This window comes from Setaria italica, chromosome IX (genome assembly GCF_000263155.2).
Source record: "Setaria italica strain Yugu1 chromosome IX, Setaria_italica_v2.0, whole genome shotgun sequence".
NCBI classification, from domain to species: Eukaryota; Viridiplantae; Streptophyta; class Magnoliopsida; order Poales; family Poaceae; genus Setaria; species Setaria italica.
This window is the reverse complement of record NC_028458.1, coordinates 33,656,116-33,682,127: the sequence shown is the minus strand read 5'-3', so window position 1 is coordinate 33,682,127 and position 26,012 is coordinate 33,656,116. Positions and strand designations below refer to the sequence as shown.

At 42.4% G+C, this 26,012-nt stretch overlaps 2 protein-coding genes across 3 annotated transcripts; both read right to left on the bottom strand.

Annotated features, from left to right (window-relative positions):
* Window positions 1-9,522: 9,522 nt before the first annotated feature.
* On the bottom strand, window positions 9,523-12,725 carry LOC101752833 (probable ascorbate-specific transmembrane electron transporter 1). Its single transcript, XM_004983375.3, has 6 exons — window positions 12,614-12,725; window positions 12,336-12,527; window positions 11,080-12,225; window positions 10,945-10,993; window positions 10,627-10,826; window positions 9,523-9,991 (listed from the first exon to the last, which is right to left on the bottom strand). Exons 3-6 carry the CDS (start codon window positions 11,347-11,349, stop codon window positions 9,734-9,736), a joined length of 777 nt encoding a protein of 258 aa, XP_004983432.2. The 5' UTR covers window positions 11,350-12,225; window positions 12,336-12,527; window positions 12,614-12,725; the 3' UTR covers window positions 9,523-9,733.
* A 193-nt stretch (window positions 12,726-12,918) lies between these two features.
* LOC101786447 (probable helicase DDB_G0274399) lies at window positions 12,919-23,027 on the bottom strand. Of its 2 annotated transcripts, XM_004983372.3 has the most exons (9): window positions 22,694-23,027; window positions 20,580-20,709; window positions 18,840-20,391; window positions 18,196-18,384; window positions 18,010-18,105; window positions 17,745-17,913; window positions 15,934-16,057; window positions 14,073-15,848; window positions 12,919-13,960 (listed from the first exon to the last, which is right to left on the bottom strand). In XM_004983372.3, exons 3-9 carry the CDS (start codon window positions 20,272-20,274, stop codon window positions 13,565-13,567), a joined length of 4,185 nt encoding a protein of 1,394 aa, XP_004983429.1. In that variant the 5' UTR covers window positions 20,275-20,391; window positions 20,580-20,709; window positions 22,694-23,027; the 3' UTR covers window positions 12,919-13,564. The 2 variants fall into 2 exon arrangements, with proteins under 2 accessions (XP_004983429.1, XP_004983430.1); XM_004983373.3 differs by lacking the exon at window positions 20,580-20,709.
* Between the last annotated feature and the right edge of the window lie 2,985 nt (window positions 23,028-26,012).

Genomic DNA, 26,012 nt, shown 5'->3' with positions numbered 1-26,012 from the left:
TGATTTTTCAATTATGACCTATCTCTAGCCCAGCTTGCTTGTCACAGGTCATCTCTGCATATGATGGCCTCGTGTCTTCCGATGCCACTTTTGCGACCTCGACCTTGGACTCTCCCAACAGCCATTCAATGTGGCAAAGCTCACTCTCACTAACAAGGGGAATGAGTTCGATGGTCTCGTGCATGAAATTTTATACTAGCAATCTACACCTATACCAATCACATACTCTCAAGAAATTCCCACGTTAATAGGAGAAAAAGAAAAGAATCTGACCATCCATTAATCACGAAACAGCACTATGACCGTTCAGATCCTTATGATTGGTTCACACCTAACGGTACAACAGGAAATCCCCGTGGACATCTTCGATCCACGTCCTAGATTCCAACTCTTTCATTATTTGGCATCTTTTTCTGCTTCCCTTTCCTGAATCCCCTTCACCAAGAAGACTCCCCAAAAACAGATGTCAAACATGTCCTAATAAACGTGATGTTGCCCTTCTTCCCTGACGCCATCTGCTCTCTGATGGGGAACGAACCTGTACAAACATTATTGATCAGCCCCAGCCATAGATAGAAGGCCGTGATGATGGCGAGGCTGATCGAGGAAGGTGTGAAGAAGCCTAGGGCTGCCAACAATCGTGAAGTACGTACACGGACAGTATCTGCGGCACCAGCAACGTACGTGGCGATTGTGATGCATGGTGTTATCCACTAGTAGAGAACTCACCTTCCATACGCTCCATTTTATCTTGGTTTAAAGTTGATCCGGGACAAAAGGTTCACTAACCGGGACTAAAACTCGATCACTGGTGGGGGTCTCACCAACCGGAACAAGGGGATCTTTGAGTCAAAACAATGGAAGCACACAGGAATATATATGCTGATGGAATCCGCGTCAGCTTTTTGTGGCATGCTACTGCAATCTTTCACGGAGCCAAGTAGGTGGAGCTTGGGAAACGGTACCTATCTCCTTTAGTTATATTCTACAGTTCTAGAAAATATCTACTCTATCTATTTATCAAAAGTAGTTGACAAAAATAATTTTTTATCATGTTGATTTTTTCACCAAATAAAGTTTTATTATAATTGTGCGCATAACAAGGATACTCAGTTCTCTGCATCAACTTAATTTTGCATGGGCTGCTGGCGGCTTCATTCTAATTGTTCATGGCTTTAATTAATTGATTCTGAATTTCAATGCACATTATTAAAAGTTTGAGATAGGCCAGGCAACTGCACATATTAAGCGAGATAAAAACTGTGATTTTCTAACAAATTCTAAATCTTTAATATTGAAGATACAGTCACTGATCCAGTACATTAGTGCCGGTTGCAATTGGACCCGGTACTAATGTGAGCATTAGTACCGGGTCTAACGGCTAGTACCCTAGGGCCGGCCCGCTCGTGACCCTCTTAGTACCGGTTGGGGGCACCAACTGGTACTAAAGGTCTAATTAGGAGCAAAATCAAGAGAAATTAAGAAACAAATCAAAGAAAGTCAAAGTTGATCAAGTGTTAAACACCTTTGAAAGGCTGCACTTGTGAACCAAATAAAAACAATTTTTATATAAGAACTCAATTATTAACCAATATAAAAGTGATAGATCTTTACAAATTAAGCAACTTTTATAATTGACACTTTTCTTGATTTTGAGTGGAAGGTGTTCAAAAACTGAATTGAAGTTTGGCCAAAATTTAAACCAAATTCAAAAACCATTTTGACCAGCGTTCTACCAAAGTTCCCCCAAATCTATCTCCAAATCCATCGAGTTTTCCACCTGTTGGCTTTTACAGAAGTTGTAGCCTATAGTTTGAACTCAAACTTTTATATTTGGAGTTTCAAGCGCTCAGTTCAAAAATTGAAAGAAAATTCACCTTGAACCTGGCACCTTCATGCGCCACAAACACACGCGACGCGCCTGGGTGCGGTCACCACGACCGCAGCGCACTCGCCGGCGCCACGCGGCGCAAGACGCCTGCCACCGCTCGCGCCACGCCAATCGCCGGCGGCGAAGTGACCCCACATGCTCGCGCCAGCTGCTTGCCCACTCAGCGCGCGCACTATCTCCTCCCCTGCACGGCCAGATCCTCGCCATCCAACCGTCATTCGTGCCACATGCCGCGCCACTGCCGGCCACTGCCCTGCCACCCAATGCGCAGAGAGCCTGCGCTGGACATCTCACGCCCTTCCCTCCCCTTTGCCCATGCCCATGCCACCGGCTGCCCGCCCTCACACCACTGTGCCGCCGTTGCCGCCACCATCAAGCACCTACCTCTGGCCCTCACCATCGCCACCCAAGCACACCAGTACCCTCCTCAACCCTCACTCCACCTTCCCAACCCCACTCCCGGCCACCACCGTTGCCACTCTCGCCGGAGCCCCGCCGCGAGACGTCGCTAGCCCACCTCCGACCCCGAGCCCTACACCGGACTAGTCGTCGGTGAGTCCCTCATCACCCTCGAGCCCTCAGCCCACGACCCTGCGGCCGAACCTCGCCGGAATCGCGCCTCCCTACGCCGTCGGCTGGCCAAGGGCCGATTTGCAATCAAGATTTTCATTTTAGGGGCCTTAGTGCAAAACACAGGGGTATCACTGTGAAACTTTGAAAAGTTTAAGGGCCGCTCGGTAAAAGCAAAAACTCAAGTTTGAATAAAATGCATATAAATAGCTACAAACTTGGAAAATGCATAGAAAATTGTAGAAAAATGATAAAAATGTGAATCTTGTTTTATTGGGTTTCCGATGGTATCTAGTCTATTACAAAAATGTTTATGTGCATGTTACTATTCTGTATCTGGTGCTATGATTTATTTTATCTAAAAGTCATTAAATGCTTTATAAATCATATGGTGGTCCAAAAATTGTGAAACCAATTTTGTTAGATTCCATTTATCATTTATGTTTTAGATCTGCAACATGTGTTAGTAGAATCTATGGTTTTCACGCTGTTTTAAATTTAAATGCTTATTTGTTGTCTTAATATTGTTAATTGCATAATAATTAGTGGACAATTGATAAAAATATTAAATAAATTTTGTTAGATTCTTGATGCTCATATCTGACTAGTAAAAATAGTTATTTTTATGAACTATGTATTTTTGATTGCTCAACAAAATGCATGTTGTTTAATCTCCTTATTGTGGAATAAATAGTTCTCATGCTTATAAAATCCTGATAAATCCACAGTAGTCTCTGATAGTGTTGAAAACCATTCTGTAAAATTTTTAGAGCTAAATTGATGGTAAAACTCTAGTTATAAATCATTTTTCATAGCTGTAGAATAATCATATTTGATTTTTAGTAAATTATGTAGTTGTCAAATCCATCTTAAATTTTTACAGTAGATTTCTTGTGTAGGGGAAATCTCCTGTAAATCATTCATGTTCATATACTAACAGATGCTTCCTGAACATTTAGTCATGATTAAAAGCTAATTTATTTAGTAAAGAAAATTTGCTACTAGGTTTTGTAGGCTCACAAATGATTACTAATGCTCTTCATCAGTAGCATGATCATCGCTAAAGGTTTACTAAACAGTATCAAAACACCACCACCTACAGTCCTTTGAATAACAAATTTCTAAGAATCTTATATGTGTACACAATCACCATCAAAATAAAATCTATGTTTTCTTTCCAACCAAGCTTGTTTTGTGAAGAAAAGAAATGATTATAAACTTATTTAGGTGAATGTGCCCAAAAGAAAAAGAAATGTTTATAAACTTGTCTAGGTGAATGTGGCCAAATACACCCTATTTTTGTGTGATGGTTAACGAAATGAAACCTACATCATGAAAGATTATCAAAGAAATCTTATGCATATGCATCTCGTGTGGAACCTAACCTCGTCGATGGAACGTACGAGCTAATCCCGGAATGCGAAGAAGGACACCCTCCTGCGGAGCTGAACCTGATTGAGGCAAACCAAGGCTCGAACCAAAGTTCGGAAGAGCCCAAGGCTGATTTAGGACAAGAAGGTAAGCCCCGGAGCATAACTCTGGTTTCTAAATTTATACAATATCCTTGTTACTTATGATTGTGCATTAAGGTCATAGGAGTTGTATTGAAACCCTAGTTGCATGCTCCCTAGTACCCATGTTTTGAATACTAGCATGTTAAGTCGCTTAATTGCTTTGCTAAATAGGGACACGGTAAAAGTCGAGTGATTTTCTGTCACTCGCGAGCTATAGGATTTGCATGTTTACTTATGTTGGAATCATAAGGTTGATGGGCGGAGCTTTGTGCAATGTTCCTGAATTTGTTGATGCCCCATCTGTATAGAGGAAATGGCTAAGGTCGAACTGTGTCGGTGTTCATGGTCAAGTCTTTAAACATACTAAACACATACTGAGAAGATGGTAATCAGGAAGCCTAGTACCTGATTGAACCGGGGTGTGGACTTTTTCCCTGCTGTCTCTAGAAATGGTTTCCCTTCATGCATCATGTGGGTACAAGTGTGGTCACGGCACGGCGTCATTCCAGGGACCGGTGGGGCCTTGTATCCAAGGGAAGTGGGCCTTGGACACGCGTTGGGGATCAATGGGAACTGTTGATAATGTGGGGACCCGTCGCGGTATGCACATGTCATGTATCTAGGTCCACCTTGCAAAGTTAAGAAATTTGATTCGAATCGTCTGTTTCTCGCAGTTATTGAGACTGCTTGACCACTATGTTGCACTGAGTAAGAAGATGAATAATGATGATGCTTAATTCAAGGCTTGATTAAATTTGTTTGTTCTACCATGCTTGCTTAGAATAGGTGTTTATCTAGAATGGTTAATCAACTAGAATTTGATGCTAAAACTTGAAAGCAAGGACCCATTTTAGAAACTTTTGGCAAAAACAATCCCTCAACCAAAAAGCCTTGCATGTCTAGGAGTCGGTGGATTAGATACCACCTGACGAGTAAGTCTTGCGAAGTATTAGTATACTAAGCCTTGCTTGTGGCTCTGTTTTCAGGTAATGAGATTAATGACATAGTTGCTAACGTGACTTGGCCATACCAGCTCCCTCTGGGATGGACAGTTGAGTGGGACACATCCTCGGCGGGCGAGGACTGTGGTGAGTGATGTCATGGACAACTTCGCCATGATATCATGTATCATCGTTAGATCATCGTTTCTTTCTGCTGCAGTTAAACTATGAATTACTTTATGATTTGAACTCGGTTTTGTAATAAATAAATTTGGACCTCTGTAATATTTTCATCTGGATTGTTGTAATCTCTGGGCTCATCTTCGTACGAGTATTGTATGCTTGTTTCGATCGCAAATACGTGGTTGTATCGGGTGAAACCCGACAGACCACCATTTTGATCTGATTAAAGTGTCTATTTGCATTTGAGGCGATGTTTAGCACACTTTAGCCGGGTTAATTAGGGTGGTTCTGCCACAAAAGGGTGCACATTAATACTAGTTAGTGCTCCCACCCGGTACTAATGTGCCCCCAACAGGTACTAAATTTCCTCCTATAAATCCTCCTCCTTCTTCCACCTGTCCGAGCCACTCACCACAGCTCGACTTTCATCCTATCCATGGCGCCATAGGGAAGGTGCTGCCAGATTGAAGACCATTTCATGGGGATTTTACTCATTCAAGTGTTCTAAAGGTTAGAAACTTCATCCTTCCTTGATATATGGTTAGTATACTAAGTTTTATACTTTAGAGCTAGAGTAATCAGTGATTTTTAAAATAAGGTACAATGGAGAAAGTTTTCATTTATATGCATGTGTTATTTAGAACTCATATTTATGATTTTTAAAATAAGCTACAATTCTTTGATGATATATTTTGTATTAGTCAAAGAAATTGATATGAGGTTAGAGGAATAATTTTATAGTTTAGTATTTTTCAAATATGAGCTAAATAAATTATGACAAATGTGAGCGAGATAAATTGTGCTACATAGAGATAATAAGATAAATAGAGATACGTAATTAGTCATTTTTAAAATAAGCTACAATGGAGAAATTTTTCATTTATATGTTATATTTGAGCTAAGTAAACTGTGGAGAAAATATATAATTCGTTCATAGTTTAGTCATTTGCAAATATGAGCTAAATAAATTGTGTTACATAGAGATGGCTTCTGCTGCTGTAGGTAGTGGCGATGGTGGGGGCGATTGTTGTTCCTCTCGTGGCAAGGGAAAAATTATAGTTGGCCCTCATGATAAGCCAAAAAATGAGCACGTGGGAGAAAACAACGCTTTGTAATTTGCAAAGATGTCATGAAGATGCTATTGCGGCGGGTCAGGAACCTCCTTTTGGTGGTCGTTATGCTCCACCGTCAGTCCCGGGTGTTTCAGGTCCACTTAGTACTACCGTTGCAGGAGGCACAAATAAATCACAGGATGAGGCTGGATTAGTGAAACCTTCACCTTTGCTGCCCAAGGATGCTTAAAGTCCTCCTAGGTAGTATTCAGTGGATGGTTTGTCATAGTGTATCATGTTGTTTGGGTCTGAAATTTAAATTTTTGTATTTCTATCTAAACTTTCAGCAGCATTTGAGTTTAATGGTATTTGTATCATGTTTGTTATGTTTCATTTATAATTGTATGGATGATCAGAGTATCTTTTGGTTCGGTAATACTTTGTAGATGAATCGGTAATGGATGTACAACGCAGACAAACGCTCAATGTAGTACATTAATGGCTTGCGTGGTTTTCTCGATCTGGTAGAATCCAACAAACCGCCGTCCGGTTTCATTTGTTGTCCATGCAGAAATTGCAAAATGAGAAGAATTACTCATCCAGAAAGACTATTCAAGCCCACATATACAGTTCTGGATTCATGCATAACTATTTTGTTTGGATCAAGTACTGGGAAAGAGGAGTTATGATGGAAGATGATGAAGAAGAAGATGACAACATTTCTTACTGGATTCAAGGAGGTACCTTTGCATATGCTCCAATGGGCGAGGCTGAAGAAGAGATGGGCGAGGTAGAAAGTCCTATCGATGATCTAGGTCAGGTGTTGCGAGATGCAAAGGAAGACTGTGAGAATGTGAAGGAGTCAAAAAAAGTTTGAGCGTTGTTAGATGATCATAAGAAATTGTTGTACCCAGATTACAAATAGGGGCACAAAAAGTTAGGTACCACACTGGAAATGATGCAATGGAAGGTAAAAAATAGAGTTTCTGACAAGAGTTTTGATGAGTTAATGAAAATCATAAAGAACATGCTTCCCAAGGGGAACGAATTGCCTTCCTCAACGTACAAAGCAAAAAAGGTTGTTTGCCCTCTGGGTTTGGAGGTACAAAAGATACATGCATGTCCTAATGACTCTATCCTCCATCGCGGTGAGGAATACGAGAAATTGGAGGTCCTATGTGTGAAGCGTTGCGTTATAAAATCAGGTGAGATGACCCCGATGATGTTGAGGAGCAGGCCAGTAAGAAGAAAGTTCCTACGAAGGTAATGTGGTATTTCCCTATAGTACCACGGTTGAAGCGTTTGTTCAGAAACAAGGCACATGCAAAGTTGATGTGTTGGTACAAAGAAGAACGTAAATAAGATGAAATGATCAGATACCCCGCTGAAGGGTCCTAGTGGAGAACAGTTGATAGAGAATTTCCCAAGTTTGAAAAGGATGCAAGGAACATACGATTTGGTCTAAGTACAGATGGATTCAATCCATTCGGTGAGTTCAGTAGTGGTCATAGCACTTGGCCTGTGACTTTATGTATGTTTAACCTTCCGCTCTGGGTGTGCATGAAGTGGAAGTTTATTATGATGTCGGAAATTATCCAAGGTCCAAAACAACCTGGCAACGACATTTATGTTTACCTAAGACCGTTGGTTGATGAACTTCTACTGTTATTGAAGGAAGAAGGTGTATGTGTGCGGGATGAGGACAAAAAGGAGACTTTTAATCTACGAGTATTGTTGTTCGTAACCATCAATGATTGGCCGGCACTTGATAATCTGTCCGGACAATGAAACAAGGGATATCAAGCCTGCACGCACTATTTAGATGATACTTGCAGCATGTATTTGAAACACTATAGGAAGGTCGTGTATACGGACCATCATCGATTTCTTCCTACTAAGCACCCGTTAAGAAAGAAATGGTAGCATTTTTTAAGGGAAGGAAGAAAAACGTATTAAGCCCGTTCACCATAATGGTAAACGTGTATTTTCTATGATAAAGGATGTGAGGGTAGTCTTTGGCAAGGGCTCTGGTAGCCAACCTGTTCCAAACAACGAGGACGGACATGCACCCATGTGGAAGAAGAAGTTTGTATTTTGGGAGCTACCTTATTGGGAAGTCCTTGAGGTCCGTAGTGCAATCGATGTGATACACCTGATGAAAAATCTTTGTGTGAATGTGGGTACATATGAAAAAGCAAAGGATACAATTGAAGCACGTCGGGACCTGAAACGCATGAACAACGATGGCCTACATCTGGAAAAGAGAGATGATAGATATTACTTGCATCCTACCCGTTACACTCTCAGCAAGGAAGAGAAGGAAAGTATGTTTAAGTGCTTGAATAGTATCAAGGTTCCATTGGGCTACTCCTCGAATATACAGGCAATAATAAATTTTAAAGAGAAGAAATTCATAAATCTAAAGGCCCATGACTGCCACGTCCTGATGACACAATTGCTGCTTGTTGCACTGAGGGGTATTCATTCACCAGAGAATGTGAGAATAGAAATCGTGAAGCTATGTGCATTCCTCAACATGATTTCTCAGAAGGCAATCCATCCAAATGATCTACTAAAGCTGCAGAATAACGTAGTGCAATGCCTTATCAGCTTTGAGATGGTCTTCCCACCTTCCTTCTTTAATATCATGACCCACCTTCTAGTCCACCTTGTTAAAAAGATTTTTTTGTTCTCGGTCCTATATTTCTACACAATATGTTCCCTTTCGAGATGTTTATGGCAGTTCTGAAGAAGTATGTTCGTAATCGTGCCCATCCAGAAGGAAGCATCACAAAAGGATATGGAACAGAGAAAGTCATTGAGTTTTGTGTTGACTTTATTGACGACCTAAGTTCGATTGGAGTCCCTGTATCACACCATGAGGGGAGACTCATGGGAAAGGGCACACTAGAGAGGAAAGTTCGGATGGACATCGATGAGGATAAATTTCGTAAAGCACACTTCACGGTCCTGCAACAATCATCCCTGGTCTCCCAACCGGTACTAAAGGACCGCTTTAGTACCGGTTATTTCAACCGGTACTAAAGGCCCCCTACCGAACTAGCAATACCGGTTGCGAAACCGATACTAAAGGGGAGTTCCTAACCGGTACTGATGAGCTTTCCCTAGAAGTGAGTGTGACAAACAGCAATGATATTTTTTCCCCAATTTAGTAGAAATAAGAAATAAAAAAAATGAAGAGCTTCCATACGATTCCTGAACAATAGTAATTAACGACATATACTTTTATAAGAAAGGCTATGCATTAGTAAACTGTGCTTCGAAAAAAAAATCAATTATATGCATATCCTATTTAACTATGTTCTTTAATTTTTATAAAAAATGCACATTTTCAACAGTATAAAATTAGCCCGGGCGAATGCACGGGATTACAACCAGTAACAGCAAATTTGTAAATCAATCTGCATAGATATGAAAAAGATCCCCTTTGCAAAGGGAACTAAAAGGTAAAAGGACAATTAGTTGACATTACTAGTATCATACTTATAAAAGCAACAATCTTTGTAAATCAAACAATATCAATCATGTCAATGCCCACACACTCTGCATGTCATTCATTTACTAGTATCTTGATGGAAGGATGACAACCAAGACAACAACCACACCAAACATGAGGAGGGCGAGCCCGGTGAAGTTGATGATGAACGCTTCGCTCGGGTAGTCGTTCAAGGGGAAGATGAACTTTGCCAATCCAGTCTCGGCTGTGAGAATGGCCATGTGGAAGATGACAATGCCAAAGAAGATGTGCCATGGTGCATAATCCGCCCTCATTGTCATCGCAGCCCCGGGGAACACAAAGTACACAAAAGCCACCAGCCACTACAAAATCAACAATGAGATCTCCACGTCACCAAAGAATTACTACATTTCATTTTGTTCGCCACAAAATGTAGCGTACTCCCCCGCCGATAGTGTGCAAATATGCAGAATAAGGTTTCTTATTGTAAAACCTACGTATGCAAGTTTTTGAGTCCTAGACTTATCATTGGTGCATGTGTTTTTGTTTATTCTAGAAACAAACGTTTCTATTGCTCCATTAATAGCGATGCGTTTATGATGATTTTGTCAGATGATTTTGTCAAACTTAAATATGTCATCCTAATATCTGGAATGTGCTCATATGGATAGGGTGTGAGTCTGTGCATTTATAGGGTTAAACGTGAGTGCATATATATATATACATGCTTCGAAAAAAAAAGTGCCAAGCTAATGCAATAACCAAAATAAATAGCAACTCCTGAGATACAGGTGCATGTAGTTGTAGCTCTTTGGGCTATGATGAGCTATTGGGCATTCTCTTAGGCCTGGGCCGGCAGGCCAATGAACGGGCCTAGAATGTGTTTAATTTACTTCCCGAAGGTTGTAGTTGTTGCTGCTGCTAGCCTACTGGGCTACAAATCGGTATCAACGAAGAAGATCCGAGCAGCCTTGTGGTGACTGACTCACTCACTCACCTGAAGAGCATAGAGCGCTATGGTGGCAATCCCGAGCCAAGAATGCAGGGAGCGAAGATCAGGGATGCCGGCGTCGTGGTGGTACTTGAAGGCCGCGTAGAGGCCGACGGCGGCGAAGGCCATTGCCACGAGATGCAGCAGCATGTGCACCGCCTTCTTGGCCGCCCTCGGCCCCAGCACGATCCTGTACGCCATAACCGCTGCGCGCGTGACACCACACACGAGTCACACAGAGTCTCTCAACTTTCCTTTCAACTTCTTCATTTCAATCACTTGTCTTGCAGGTACTAAGACGTGCATGCAGATTTGTTCGTTTACCTTCTCCGGTGCAGATGACGAAGCCAATCACCATGAACAGAGGGTGTGCCTGAGAAAATTAATTAAAGAGTTCACATATCACTCCTCCTGTATCACTTCGTTATTAGCACAGCAGCAGATGGATTATGTTACTACCGTGTAGACGTATAGAGGGTTGGACGCCCGCTCCCACGAGACGCCGCCCCGGAAGTGCAGCACCCAGACGAGCGCGAGCGCGAGCACGGCCGCCGCCAGCAGTTGCGCGGTCACCACCATCGGCAGCGCGGTCATCCGGAAGCTGGCGCTGCTCTTCACCGGCATTATGGCGCGTCGCCGCCGCCTCGTCCTCTGCCGCGCTGCCGGCTCCGCGACCGCCACCACCACCACAGCCGGCTGCCGCTGCGCGTCGCCGCCACGAGATGGCATATACCGATGGCACGGTGGCTAAGATCACAATATATGGGTGGTGTTCTGATGGTGGATCCAAGGCGGGGTTTATGTAAAAACACGGTCAGGTGGAAGACACGGAGAAAAACTGGGTTTGGAGCGTTGCTCTGTGTCTGCTTGTGCTTGGGTTTAACTAAGGGACTAGCTGTTTCTTGTCGTCGAGTTGTCCGGACGGCAGAGGAAGAATAGTTCAGACTCTCCATAGGATTAAGAGACATTGAGAAGTAGATACATTCATGAACAATCGTCTTGCTGAGTCAAAGAAGTTGCCGTCCAATCGATCTTCAGATACCAGCCAAGTGCAGAGACGGACAAGTACCAAGACAAGAACACTTCAACTACGAGCTGGACCACTAATTGGCACCGCTCCTGGTTCGTCCCCATTTGGAACCAGAAATGGTTATCAGCTCTTCGGAACAAAAGCGGCACAGCACATTCTGCCAAATTTCAGTGTCCATCCAGTTCAGGAATTTCTTCAGAACTCCAGCAAAGCTGGTCCAACTCCAAGCCCCACTGCCAGCACCATCAGGAGCAGAAACCCCAGAGAGGTTGGATAACCTTGTTTGCATCCGGTACAAAGGCCACAACATGTAAAGATGACTCATAACTCTTCTAGTTCTAACAAATCAGATAGCGTGTCCGGAAAAAAAACAAAAGAAACAAAAAAAACAGATAGGTAATGGTACCTGGTACAAAACATAACACATATCATGTTCAATTTCAAGTCCCAAAAGAATACATAGATCCACAGCAGAATGCTGCGTATAACTTGGCCATACCATCTAGGCAATCACGCAGGTCACAACTCATACGAGCTGGCAAGACTCCAGCCATCACCAGCACACATCACGGGCCCTGTGCATACAGATAAAGCACAGCACAAGAACAAATCAAAGATTAGCCCAAGACAAAATAAACTGATACCAAAGAAACAAAATAAAGAAGCAGCGAGCAAATGCTACTACCTGGGATCTCAAATCACAACCAGAGTGCCACCAGCATACCAGCAACTCAAAACCAAGTCTGTCAACTTATAAAAACATCCAGAAAACCACCTGATAAATCTGATACCATCGGTAGGAGGGAGACATCCAGAAAACCAACATCAAAGTAAAGATGGTCAAAGGCGCACTTCGGATATCAGGATGCCTGTAAGCCTGAAACATCATCACATCCATTCAGTTCTCTTATATATGCATCCCATTCCCAAAAAATATGTTGAATTAGTAACTCGGTCACTAACTTCCAATATTTCTGTCAACTTCGGCATGCTAATAACACAAGTACACGACCAGTAGGAACCATACGACTTGCAGAAACATTTGACTCCTCAACTAAATACATGACCGGCTGAAACATCCACAGGGCAATATCATAAAACTGCAGAGGGCCAAAATTAAACCACAGATCATACAAGCACAAGAAACATGACCTGACATGAGTAATTAGGAAAATCACTACTACAAGCACGAGAACATTTTTCAACAATATGCACGGAACTTTAAACCAACCACATGTGGAACAGGAACTACAGGTGACAACATGAGCTGAATCAAATAATGAACTTTTTTTCTCTAGATCCTGACCCTGTATACAGAAGGAGCTTATGTCATATGGTACAGAAGCCCTGCCTATGTTAGCATACTGATCCTACCAGACACATCAAGCATGCAACGATCGCAGTAGCAATCAGGCAACAATGCTTGAAACCTACCCTGCTCTAGAGCCAGTGAGCTTTCTCCTGGCATGTTTCAAAATGGAAAATGCCCATGCATGGCATGTATATATCTACGGAAAGATGGACCCAGCTAAAGCAAGGATTGCAATGTCAAGACATAATCACTCCAGCTGACAGCCTAGTTCTAAGAAAGAAGTTCCTGCTTAACTCCATAACACTAAGGGCCGCCATGTCAGCCATTCTTTATCTCAACCTGACATCATGAGCCTCCAACCATCCAGCATGACAGCATCTTGATGCATGAACTGGAAGCCACATTTTGTGGTGGGATCTGCTCGTCCTCTGCTGATAGCAATGTTTTCTTGCGACAACCCACCACAGGGTGCAAGGAATCTAATGCACAAGCAAGTGATCTTCTGAACAGGCATCGGCATCTTGCTGCATCAGGACTTCGTCCCAGATCTGTTTATCATTGTTCTATGTTGTACCAAAGCTGTAGGTAGTAATGCATTCTCCTTACACTTCTCTCCTACCATTAGATGAATTTGGTCTCCTGGGAACTCCAAACTGCACATTATCCCTGGGGCGATCACCAGGTCGTCCAAAATCATCCAAATTCCTGTAACTACCATTTCTTGGAACGGAACTGAGACGCTCATCTTCATCAGGCCTGATGTTCATGCCAGCCCTGGGTTCTGGAAACATGTCCAAATGTCTTGGTCTTGGGCCACCAGTCCTCATGTTACGTATGTTGTTGGAAGAATTCCTGCCTAGAGTGTTAGAAGGAACCTTCATGGGTAGGAAGTCCTTGGGAATGCTATCCAGATCCATGAAACATTTCCTGGACTTCGCATCCGCTATAAGTGCTGCCCAATCCTCAGACTGCATGAGAGCATTGGCATTACCAACAACCTGGAAGGAAATAGACTACTATTAGTAACATGTTATACATAAAAAGAATTATTGTACAACAACAGTAGAACATTCTCTTAATGCATATTGAAGAGGAAAGGCAGAGACATACCCACAGAGCTCTCCTGGCTCGAGTTAGAGCTACATTCATACGTCGTATATCAGCAACAAAACCCACACCATGGTTTGATGCACGGACACATGACATAATAATTATGTCACGCTCCTGGCCTTGAAAAGCATCTACTGTATTTATGTAGATATCCTTCCCCTCCTCGGTATTCATAACCTCCTTGAATTCCCGCTGAAGGCATTTCAACTGCAACTTATATGGTGTGATTATACCAACAGATACCTTCTTGCCACCATTTGCTTTCAGGAACTTCTGAAGATGCTCATACAAACGCAATGCAAACTGTGCTTCATGAATATTCTGAAATGAAGATGACCCACCCCTATGAGACTCACGGCCATGTGACATGTCGTAAAAGATATAAGGTGCCATAAGTGCATCTCTGTAATAGGCTTCATCCGGTAATTTCACAACACTCTCACTATCTGTAAGTCGACCTTGATAGAAGTATCTTGATGGAAACTCACGGATCTGGGGATGCATCCTGTATTGCACTGACAGCAAAATGGTAGGACAACCAGCCTGCTGAAACCTCTCAAAAAGACTTCTGCTGTAAAGCAATGTTCCAGCTGCTTTGCTAATAACAGTAGCAGGAAGCTGCTGTGGATCACCAACCAGGACACATCTAGCTGCACCAAGCGCCAATGGAGGGAGGACCCCTACTTCACTAGCCTGAGCAGCCTCATCAATAACAACCATGTCAAAGCCATGAGTTAGGCGAGAAAATAACTTGCGCCCGCTGCTTGACACTGTTGTAAAAACAATCTCGGCTTCATTGGCAAAACTGGCTTCCAGACTAGCCCTAGCATCTTCCATATTGAAGTTACTCCCAACACGAAACCTGCTTTCTAATATCAGCAGACGTGACATCTCCACCAGTACTTTATCCCTGCTTTCAACTGACGCAGCAAGTTTCTGAAGTAGAATATCACGGTTACGATCCCTTTGAGCCAGAACATCAGGATCTACCCCTACTGAACCCTGGGATCTACCAGCTGCTGCAACCATATTGAGTTCTCTTTGAAGATAAGCAATCTCCTGTGACAGCTGCTGTTCACGGCCCTTTAGCTGATGTAGCCACCCAATTACTTCATCGCGGCCCTTCATTAAAAGCTGATCCGTCCTCCTTTCGACAGAAACAGCTTGGGCAGCACGAGACTGTGAATCAACTCCAACACGAGCAACATCAGGGCGGTATACCTTCATCTCACCATCTATAAAACCGCGGTCAAGAACACGAGCAAGCAGCTCATCTGTTGCAGCGTTTGATGGGGCACACACAAGCATCCGAGGCTTAGGACAAAGCTTGGGAAGAGTGCGAAATAGGTTCTGATCCATGCTCTGCAAAAGTTCATCAATTGACCCTGCAGCAACAGTCTCCGAGCTGGTACTAGTGCTACCACTAACTTGCTTGTAACTTTCAGGAGCAAGTTTCTTGAGCAAAGCAGCATAGTAATGCTGATACTGAACAAGATGGATAACATTTAACATCCCCCACACAGTATGAGTTTTCCCTGTCCCAGGAGGACCTTGTACCAATGTGAAAGGCCAGGGTTCTTGTTTCTTCACGACACCATTGCTTGTGCCTGCAGCTGTATGCGTTGCAGCCCAGTGAATTGCCGACAGTTGAGGCCCATTGAAGCTGCGGTGGAGATGATCAGCAAAATTTGGGGTGAAGCAGTCTGGCATGGCAGGTGGCTGCTCTTCATACTTTGGAAAATGCTCTGGACTTGGTTGAAGTATTGCATTTTGCATCTGATGGAAAACAGTTTGTCAAAATCGACCGATTTACTTAGTCAGCATGAAAGCAAGATAAGGATTAGGTGTAATATTGCATCACCTGCACATTAAGACGGCGGAACGCATGCAAAGCAACATATTCCCTTTGTGTTGTTGCAAGAGAACCTAGTCCTGTTAGATACCAAGTACTCCGAGGTTGGAGTTTCCTCAGAACATTAGCCTCACTGCAATGGATACAATACAAAAGAAGATCAAGACCAGTCAACAAATATGCAAGTTATGGAGAACAAGTTACCAATATTGCTCCAAAACGAAACAACTATAGTAAAGCAATACGAAGTTGCATTCTCACAGTTACCAAGTGCATACAAGGGGGGCTTATTAGCTCAATTTATCCAACAGGCTGCTAGAATTAATTGAGGCAGCACTACCCGCAGGGCCATACAGGATTTATTGGTTCATAAACAGGGTTTAGCTCAATCATCCAATAGACTGCTAGGGTTAAGTGATGCACAACCTACAGGGCCGAACCGGCCTCACTGGGGACCTGTGCTCAAGTCAAATTTAGACCCTATAGTATCCTATTTGTAGTCAACAAGGATGTCAGTTAAAAGAGAAGAATTTTAACTTTGATGCAGTACAACATTTCACATCTACTGCAGTTCGTGACCTTTTAAATCACATATTTTATACTCCTATTCTAGTTGCCCATGAAAAGTGTCTTGTGAAACTTCACTATCCTGGACACAAGTGGACAAGTGAGACTCCAAAATTATGTCATGTCCTTTCTCTTTTTTAACTAATGATGGGCTCTGTCGTCAATGCTTGTGTACATGGAATCAGTAAGCAGAGAAGCAAAACAATGTCATGACATTCACCACAAGTGTTTTAACTCTATATATGAGAAGCATTACTTGTGTGGCAAAGAGAAAACGACAGATGATGAGGAGCCCCCAAAGGCATTAAGGGGCCGTTTGGTTTTGAGCTGATGCTCGCCTGACCAAATAATTGGTCATTGACCGGACACCGTGAGTTCATTTGGATGGGAGCCATTGTTTTGCATGCCAACAAAATACTGCCAACACTAGTTCATTCCGGCGCCCGCACGAGGGCAAAACGGCAGCGGCGGAATTCCTCACCAAAAAATTGGTGTGCCATCACTTTGGCGTGGCAGACAGGGGCAAAAACCAAACGACCCCTAAGAGCAGCAGCAATCCAGCAGTGTTCAAGAGTTTGCTTATTATGATGTTAACAATCTTATAATAAAAATAAACAAGAAAATGTGGATGCCCTGTGCGGATGCCCACTTCAAACCTGCTTTTGTATGGCCCTGACTACCCAAATCTAAACAGGATGTGCACTTCTTGGTCTAAAAGAAACTAGAATCAGGGAAAGTGCAGTAGCATGCAGAATTGAGGGCCAAGAACATGACAAAAATATACAGGAAAAACTTGCATGTTAAGAGGAGAGATTTTTACATATTTGTATTCACCAGCACGAAATGGCAGTTTCTAATAAGTAACCATATGCGTCTTCTAGTGCATTCTACAAGTCAAAACATGCATGTCCTAAGCACAGGTAACCTAAATAAGCTTAGCACGCAACCACAACTCCAATTATAACCTAGGCTACAGATAAACAAATCTTAGATGCTATGTTTTATGGTCGATTCAATGTACAAGTACCCAAAACACTTGATTGGATTTTGAATATAGCTCACAAAACAACCTCAGTGACACAAACAAGCAAAATAACAGAAAACCAATGAACCAGTCGTGAGATCATTCCAAAGATAAACAATAATTTTAACAAATGGAGTTTCAGATGCTTTAGGAATGTAGAGGCCATGATAAATGTGGTTGTATACATGACAGCTACAAGAACAATCACATTTCAGAAAAAGAGGATTACTTGTTAAAATCAAATGAATCTCCAACATAAAAGTGGATAATAGCTCCAATTGGATCACGTGTATCAATAGGCATATGGCGCCTAACAGTACCAACAAGCCGTCCACATTCCGATTCAGCATCTTCATTTGAACCGACAGCCCTCCTACTAGATCGGCCTGATTGAGCAGCTAGAAATAACAAAGGAATAGGTAAATACGCATAGTATTCTGGAGGTTTTCTGAGGAAAAAAATATCTGCATAAAGGAAGAATTCAGTGGGGCTACCTGAACCAGGCCGCGGGAATGACAGAATAGCGACATCACCTTCTTTGAAATTCCATTTATATTCATGCATTGGTAGAACAATGACATCATACCATCCTGGATGCATGCACCAACCAAAGAATATTCAGGTGATTGCTCTGATTGGAGATTTAAATATGCTCTACAAAAGTGCAAAAAAACACATACCTCTTTCACGTCTATCCACAGTTTTTATTCGGACTGCTACATGTGCATCCCTTCCCGCAGCCTCAAGACTCTCCTCATACGAACTGTAAAGCTGAGCTCTGCATTCCTCAAAAAGCAAAGGCTCAAAAACTCTAATGTACTCCTCAGCAGATTCAAAGCTTCCAGGGACACACTCAAGTTCTGCCTCCTCTGTTCAGATAAGAAATACAAGTTAAATGCCAAACTAAGACAGCACAGGTACACTCAAATGTGCAATCGCTAGTGAGGAATGCCTCGACCAAGATATCATTGGATACTCCAATAGCTGCATCAGAACATGAAGAAATTCATGGGATTCTACTTCGATCAAATGTGAACAATTTTCAGTACAGAATACTAGTGGAGAAGAGTATCCAATTCCAACTATCTATGGAGTACCTAGATCTGCCACATTTTTATATTCTAAAATGCATGAACAAGGGTATAATCCCTGTGTGTCAAGTCACTGTCCTACTTGTGTTAATGGGAGACACTAAAACAGGGGGGGCAGTAATTGTGATAAGGATGGACCTAAAATAAAATTCCCAAGTATAGCTCTAGTTTTTCCATATAAAGCAACGAAAAATCATACACAACCAAAAGAAACATGATAATAAAGAAGCAACCTGGATTGTGCCAGAACTTGTCGTTTGTGACCTCCCTTATAAGTCGCTCAACAGATGAGTCCTGATATTGCGTATTGTTTACAAAAGACGGCTTTTTGGAAATAATAGACCTTTTGCTGGCTGGCTTCTGATCAGCAGTATTTTGTCCTGTTACAGCTGTTCGTTGGGAAGAGAAAGGTCGGCCCTTTGGTTGCTTCAAGTCCATGGACTGCTTCAATGAAGCTTGTCTTTGGACTGGCTGTTGATATCCATCCGAGGAAGGTTCTTCTGCATTCATTTTCTTTGACCGGCCCTGAGGACCCATCTCAGCATCACCATTAGATTCAGCATGTTGGTCACTAGGATCTGCAGAACTGCTTCGTTCTGAACCCATCATTTCAGATTGCCTCTGATCCCTGAATGCTTGCTGGTTTTGTTTTTCTGCAGCTTTTTCACCAGCACCACGAGAAGCTTCCTTCACAGTACGTGTGACAATTGGTGCTGGGAAGGATGACTGCCTCCTGGGTGTCGATGTCTTCATTGTACCTGCTTGTTTCGCATCCTCTACATTGATGAAGACAGTCTGCCTAGCTCGTTTTTTACCTAGCATTGCCTCCTTGTGTTCATTTAACTTAGGTCTCTTTGCAGGGTTGCTCGCAAACTTCAATGCATAATTGGCTTCAACTCCTTTAACATCCTTTGACCTGTTGCAAGCATCTAAATCATCCCCAGGTTGATTTCCTTTACATTCCAAATTCTGCATGCTCTCTGATCCTGTGGAACCACGAAGAACCTGATCTTTAGGTGCATCAGCCATTTCAGCATCACTACACTCAGCAGCAGTATCATCTTTAGTCACATCTCCGGATTTAATGAGATGGGGCTCACTATCTTGGGATTCTTTCTTCACATGAGTACTTGCAGTTCCAACTGACTCATCTTTGTTGCTAACACTGCTCCCTGCATTTTCAGAAACACCATCTGCATCAGACCATTCTCCTTCTTCTCTTTCAACTGCTTGTGACACCTGATTGCAAGGCTCTACCTTTGGAGTAGCATTATCACTGATGTTATTGGCTACCGTGGACGATGATGCTACACTAGAATTCATGTTATCTTCTGCCTTCAACGACTCCTTTGTGTTATTTGAATCTTTGTTCCTCACAAAAGGTTGAAAACCAGAACCGATCGATGCGTGCTTAAAGGCATTATTATTTAGTATCCCCTGTGACTGAGATCCTTCCCCTGGCTGAAACAGAGTTGGGGCATGCGTTGTGGGAACAGGAAGGGATTTCTGAGGTTGTGACACGACGACAGCAGCTTCTTGTAACACGACAACAGCAGCTTCTTGTGGTATGACAGCAACAGCTTCTTGTGGTACGGCAGCAGCAGCTTCTTCATCAGCTTCTGCTGGGAGTTCGTTAAGGTCAAATAACATCCTTCCACGAGAACCCATGTCATGTGTAAATGCATATAGCTTGAACCTTTCAGCTAGTGGAACCAGTAATAATTTTCTGGAACAACAGCACCCACTGGAGGGAAGTTACTATTGCCCTTCTGTTGGGACAAATATCTGCAACACAAAGAAGCTCAAGATGTCAGTACTACAGAAAGAATGGGATTATCAAAGGTTGCTTGGATGCTTCGGTCCGCTAGTGAGGTGGCCAGCCAACAAGAGATGAACTAGGAAGTGAACAGATACAGCAGAGTCATCATTGATTGATACTGCAGGGAAGAACAATTCCAATCAGGTGGTGCAACCTGAATATCATTCTCCGTTGGATTCTTTTCATGTTCTGACCCAGATCATTTCCTCCTCTTGTTGTCCACTTCCTACCCATCTCAAGAATTTGGATTCTAGTGACACAGGATCTCAGCATCCATGCAGACCCTTTTACAGATAAAGTAAATAAGTACATAGACATGCCAGGGATAAAAAGAGATTGCGCATACTGAATATATGTGAATGTTAACATGGCTACACACCAGTGTAAGCTAATCTAGACATAGTCACTTCTCCAAAGGAAAACCACAACACTGTACAAACTACAAATGTGATAAGTATGCATGTTAAGTTTAAGGAAAGGAACACACTTGACATTCCATATAAAAAAGAGATGCCAGGCTATCCAATATTAACAGCACACAAACAGGTTGTGATCGAGCTATTGGTTAAGTTCATAAATAAAATGATTTTCCCAAAAAGCAGAAGCCATGGAAAGAATTACAAAAGAACAGAAAACAACTCCACCTAATCCTACAAGAATAACACAATGCAGAGAACATCAACTAATTGCTTAAATCCACACCTAATGTGCACAGTCCAAATGATACTGTGTTACATGTGATTCAAATCTATGCTACCAATAAACGACATATAACATCTCTTTAAGCTTGACCGAACGAACACACATAGCTACTCCAATCCAAAGACAACAAACAGAATAAACTGAACTCCAGCATCTCTAAACGATGAGCAATCCCTTTATGCAAAAAACTTGGCCAAATAGAAACAACCATTCAAAGCTACAGCAGACATAAAGCTAACTAAATAATCAAATAGAGTTCTCTGTACACCTCTATCTAGAAATAACAGATAATACTCTCCAGCTGACTCACCTGGGACGCATCGATAACCCAGTGCCACTCAAACTTAAACCAAAGTAAAATAGAACATGTTGCGCACTGCATCTATAAATGAAAATAATGCCTCAGCCTACAACGCAGGACGTTCGCTATACGCATTTGACAAATGCACCCAGGATCAGTCCAATTTTTCTGCACAATTTCAGCTACATCATGACTGGAATGTAATTAACAGAAACATGACACCCAAGTACAAGAACAACAATGAACATTTGGAACTTCTACTTGCCAAATGACACAACTTAGCATGATGACTATAGTGTTTCAAGAGGGATATTCAAATACAATGGACAACCCCTGTTCACAAACTCAAACAAAGGAAACAATGATTTAGGACTAAACTTGGAATATAATTAAGACAGGACATAATGTGCCCCTGCACGTAGAAATGACAAGATGACTCCACAACCTACAACAATCCGCACGCACTCTGAATTAATTGAAAGCTAATTGTAACAGCAACAATGTTTAGCTGCTAACCCCATGACTATAGCGTTTCAAGAGGGATATTCAAATACAATGGGCAACCCCTGTTCGCAAACTCAAACAAAGGAACCAATGATTTATGGCTAAACTTGGAATCTAATTAATACAGAACACAATGTGCCCCTGCACGTAGAAATGACAAGATGACTCCACAACAACAATCCGCGCACACTCTGAATTAATTGAAAGCTAATTGTAACAGCAACAATGTTTAGCTGCTAACCCTATGCCAAGCGCTAGAAGAAACAAGCAACAAATTAATCACAGCAAGGAAGGTTAACTGAACTGCAGGGCAACAGCACATTTCACTCCAAAAAGGGGGCCTTAACTTCTACTCCCTGCTAACCCTCTGCTTCCTCGATCTACCAGGACGCCGTATGTATAGGCCCGCCTTAAGTCAATAAATCTCGCCCAAATTCTTCCCTTAAACAGGATCGCATCCGAACAGTTGCTAGATTCGGCAACCAGGGCCGAGCCCTGATCCCCATTCCGCTTCCAGATTCGGCAGAATCGCCCCCGAGGGGGAAAAAAAAAGTTTGCTCCTTCCATTAAAGCGCGAATTCGGCGTCCCCAACCAGTCCCGTCCAGACAAATGAAATTGGAAATCAGTCCCGTGCTCTAACTAACCGACACCGCGTGCCACCCACCCCGCGGCTAGGGTTCCGTTCCGTTCCAATCCGTCTCGTTCCGTGATACAGCAGTCCTAGGGTATGGTCCCGATGGGAGGAGTAGGATCTCCGTACCAGGCGATCGTCGGGCATCAGCTGCGGCGGCGGCCAGATCCAGCCGGGCGAGGGCGGCGGCGGTTGACTAGGGTTGGTTCCCCCCGTTTGCCCCTCTCCCCTGCTTCGTTGCCTTCCCCCTGTGATGCGCCGCTGGGCTGCTTGTGTTGGGTTCTTTTTTTTTCCTTCCTCTTCCAATATTTTTTTCCCTTTTCGGTTTGGTTTTGGAAGAGAGAGGTGGGCTTCCTTCCGGCTTTCGATTACTCGCCTCGCCTCTCACGAGCGGCCGGTCCTCTGCGTGACGAACGACTTGGTGAGAGAGAGAGAGAGAGAGAGAGGCGGGGGAAGGAGGAGGGGTGGGTGTGAGGGGAGGAGGCCAAGGGTGGGGGCTCTATTTATAGCGCGCCAGCCCGCGGCTCCAGTCCCCGCGCTACGCGCACCAGGCCAATCCCACCCACGGCGGTTTATGCCCCTGCGGAGTGGGCCCAGGAACCGGTGGGAACCAGCTGTCTGTCACGCGCGGCCGAGGGATGGGGCGAGTCCCGCCGTGCGCGCGTGGGCGTCGGGTGGTGCGAGCCGGGGGGGCGCGTTGGTGACTGGGTGTCCGCATCTCGGTGCGGTCGCACCAGGTTGAGGTTGGAATGCATTTCCAGTTTGTTTTGTTTTGTTTCTTCCCCTCTTTTTTTTCTCTTTTCACACTGACACGTCAACAGTACTCAAAATAAAGTATTGTTTTATTATTTAAAAATCATTTATTTTAAAAATAAAAACAGAGAGGGATAATGAGGTGCAGTAGGGAAAAGAGCTGCAGGTGACTAGGTGAGAGAGAGAGTAGGACTCCGCTTGGGATCCTGGGGATAATTATCATCTCTCCTTGAAATTTAACTGAATTAGTTAATTATTGAACTGATTAATTAATAAATTAATTATTTTTTGATGGCGTCGGCTGCTAAGATGAGAAAAAAGGGGATTGGGTGGTGTGACGTGGGGTGCTGTCATTTCAGAGCGGCGGATTAATTGGATGGAAGAGATGGAATGGAAGAATCTGCAGCCCCTGCTTCTCTCTTTCTCTCTCTGTTTCTTGCTTGCAGGTCGGTCGTAGAATGAGGTATGTCCAATTAATGAGCGGCTCGTGGAATGGATGGGATGTATCCGCGTCCGGGTCTAGTGCCACGGCTATTTAAAGTACGCTATTCAATACATTATTGGTGATGTGCTACGGCACTGTTTACTTCTCTTAAACGTAACTTTGGAATCATTCAATTTTATCGCAATATGCATTCACATAATGTTATCGTAATAAAAACTTTCTAAATAATGACGATTATCTCTAGCACCGGCGTTGGTAGCCAATTGCCGAGGATTTAATTACACATGTTAATAAGATACGGTTGTTTCGAGAGAGTTTTTTTTTTATTTAGTTCTTTATTAAGAGCGGATCAGTTTGAGGATGTTTTAGTTCTTTAATTAGGGACGGATTTGGTTAGCTAGATAACTAATTGTAACTTGAAACCTTTTAATCCTATCTTGATATGTATTCGTATAATATTGTAGACAAATAATTTTTCAAACAATGATAGTATTTTTTCGGATGCCCAAACTAAAATGCTGCAAGAAAAAATTACCAGTCAATTGCCAAAATTTGATTGCACGTGTCAGTAAGGTGCGGTATGATAGTTGTTTGGAGGGAGTATCAATAATTGCATACCAGTTTGAGGATATTTTAGTTCTTTAATTAGGGACGGGTTTGGTTAACTAGATAACCAGATGTAATATGAAACTTTTTAATACTATCGTGATATGTATTCATATAATACTGTAGACATAAATACTTTCTAGATAATGATAGTATTTTTCAACGATGCCCAAACTAAAATGCTGGAAAAAAAGCATTGGTGTTAGCAAGGTGCGGTAATTTTAAGGAGGTTTTTATTTCTTTAATTACAGCCCGATGAGGTTTAGTTTTTTAACTAGGGACAGTTTGGTGTAACTTGAAATTCCATGACCTAATGGTCCTGTGGTACAACATTGCTCACTTCTCCCAAACGTAACTCTGGAACTATCGTGATATGTATTCACATAATATTATGGTAATAAAAACTTTCTAAGTAGTGATGATTTTCTCTTGCGCTGCCATTAGTATCTGATTGCCGAGGATTTAATTACACATGTTAGCAAGGTATGGTTGTTTGGAGAGAGTCTTTTTATTTAGTTCTTCGTTAATTACATATGAGTTTGAGGATGTTTTAGTTCTTTAATTAGGGACGGGTTTGGTTGACTAGATAACTAGATGTAATATGAAACTTTTTAATACTATCCTGATATGTATTCGTATAATATTGTAGACATAAATAATTTTCTCCGATGACCAAACTAAAATACTGGAAGAAAGCATTGGCAGTTGATTGCCAAATTTTGATTGCACGTGTTAGCAAGGTGCAGTATTTTTAAGAAGGTTTTTAGTTCTTTAATTATAGCCGGACGGGTTTTTAGTTCTTTTAATTAAGGATAGTTTCGTTACCAGATTACCAAATGTATCATTAGATCTAACAACAAAACTACTTTAAACTTGTATATTTATCTATTTGCACAAATATTTGTAGAAAAGATGAAAATTCAAATGAATGAATAAATCAATAGTATACATATTTAAGAATGAAGGTAGTATGTCGGATATTTTCTATAAATTTTATCAAAGATAAAAAGTTGAGTTAGAAAAAACTAAATATCTTACATTTTAAAATAGAGAGTGTGTTTGTAAGGTTTAACTATCAAAAGGAATAAGGAAACTTATGAATACAGGAACATTTGCATACATACGCATTCGATGCTGACTGCCAAGTCCGAAACCACAACCAGGTAGATCGAGTGACAACTTAGAACATAGAAAAAGCTATATGTAGGAGTCCTAATACTTATTAGGATAGTACACGCAGAAATGTTGCACACAAATGCACAATCGCAATTCCAAATGATAGAACTGAATAATCCACGGAGGGACTGGTTTTTGTCCAATGCCCTCATCGATGAATCTCGCTTGAAGGTGAAGGGGTGTTTATGTAATTTTGCTAACTTCTAGTCGATCTACTATTTTCCACCTTCTGCCCATCAAACCACGCGGGCGCACAAGTACAAACTTGACACAGATAAGAAACAGAGATGGACACACCTCACAGTCATAGCTCACACGGTCATGCCACCCTCATGGCAAGTCACCGACATGGGGAGCAAGTAGTGAACATCGTCTTGCGGGGCCATGACGTCAGAGGTGCTGTCGTCAACCTGAGCACGGAACTAGAAAAACTCACGTGATGCAAATGATGGTCTTCGCGCACTCCAC

Coding starts and splice junctions, on each gene's coding strand:
- LOC101752833 (XM_004983375.3), bottom strand. CDS start 11,349: ATGCCATCTCGTGGCGGCGACGCGCAGCGGCAGCCGGCTGTGGTGGTG. Junction 10,994..11,079: donor ACCCTCTATACGTCTACACG/GTAGTAACATAA, acceptor TAATTTTCTCAG/GCACACCCTCTGTTCATGGT. Junction 10,827..10,944: donor CGTCATCTGCACCGGAGAAG/GTAAACGAACAA, acceptor TCACGCGCGCAG/CGGTTATGGCGTACAGGATC.
- LOC101786447 (XM_004983372.3), bottom strand. CDS start 20,274: ATGGGTTCTCGTGGAAGGATGTTATTTGACCTTAACGAACTCCCAGCA. Junction 18,106..18,195: donor TGTGGATAGACGTGAAAGAG/GTATGTGTTTTT, acceptor GCATGCATCCAG/GATGGTATGATGTCATTGTT. Junction 16,058..17,744: donor GATTCATTTGATTTTAACAA/GTAATCCTCTTT, acceptor TATCCATTGCAG/TGAGGCTAATGTTCTGAGGA.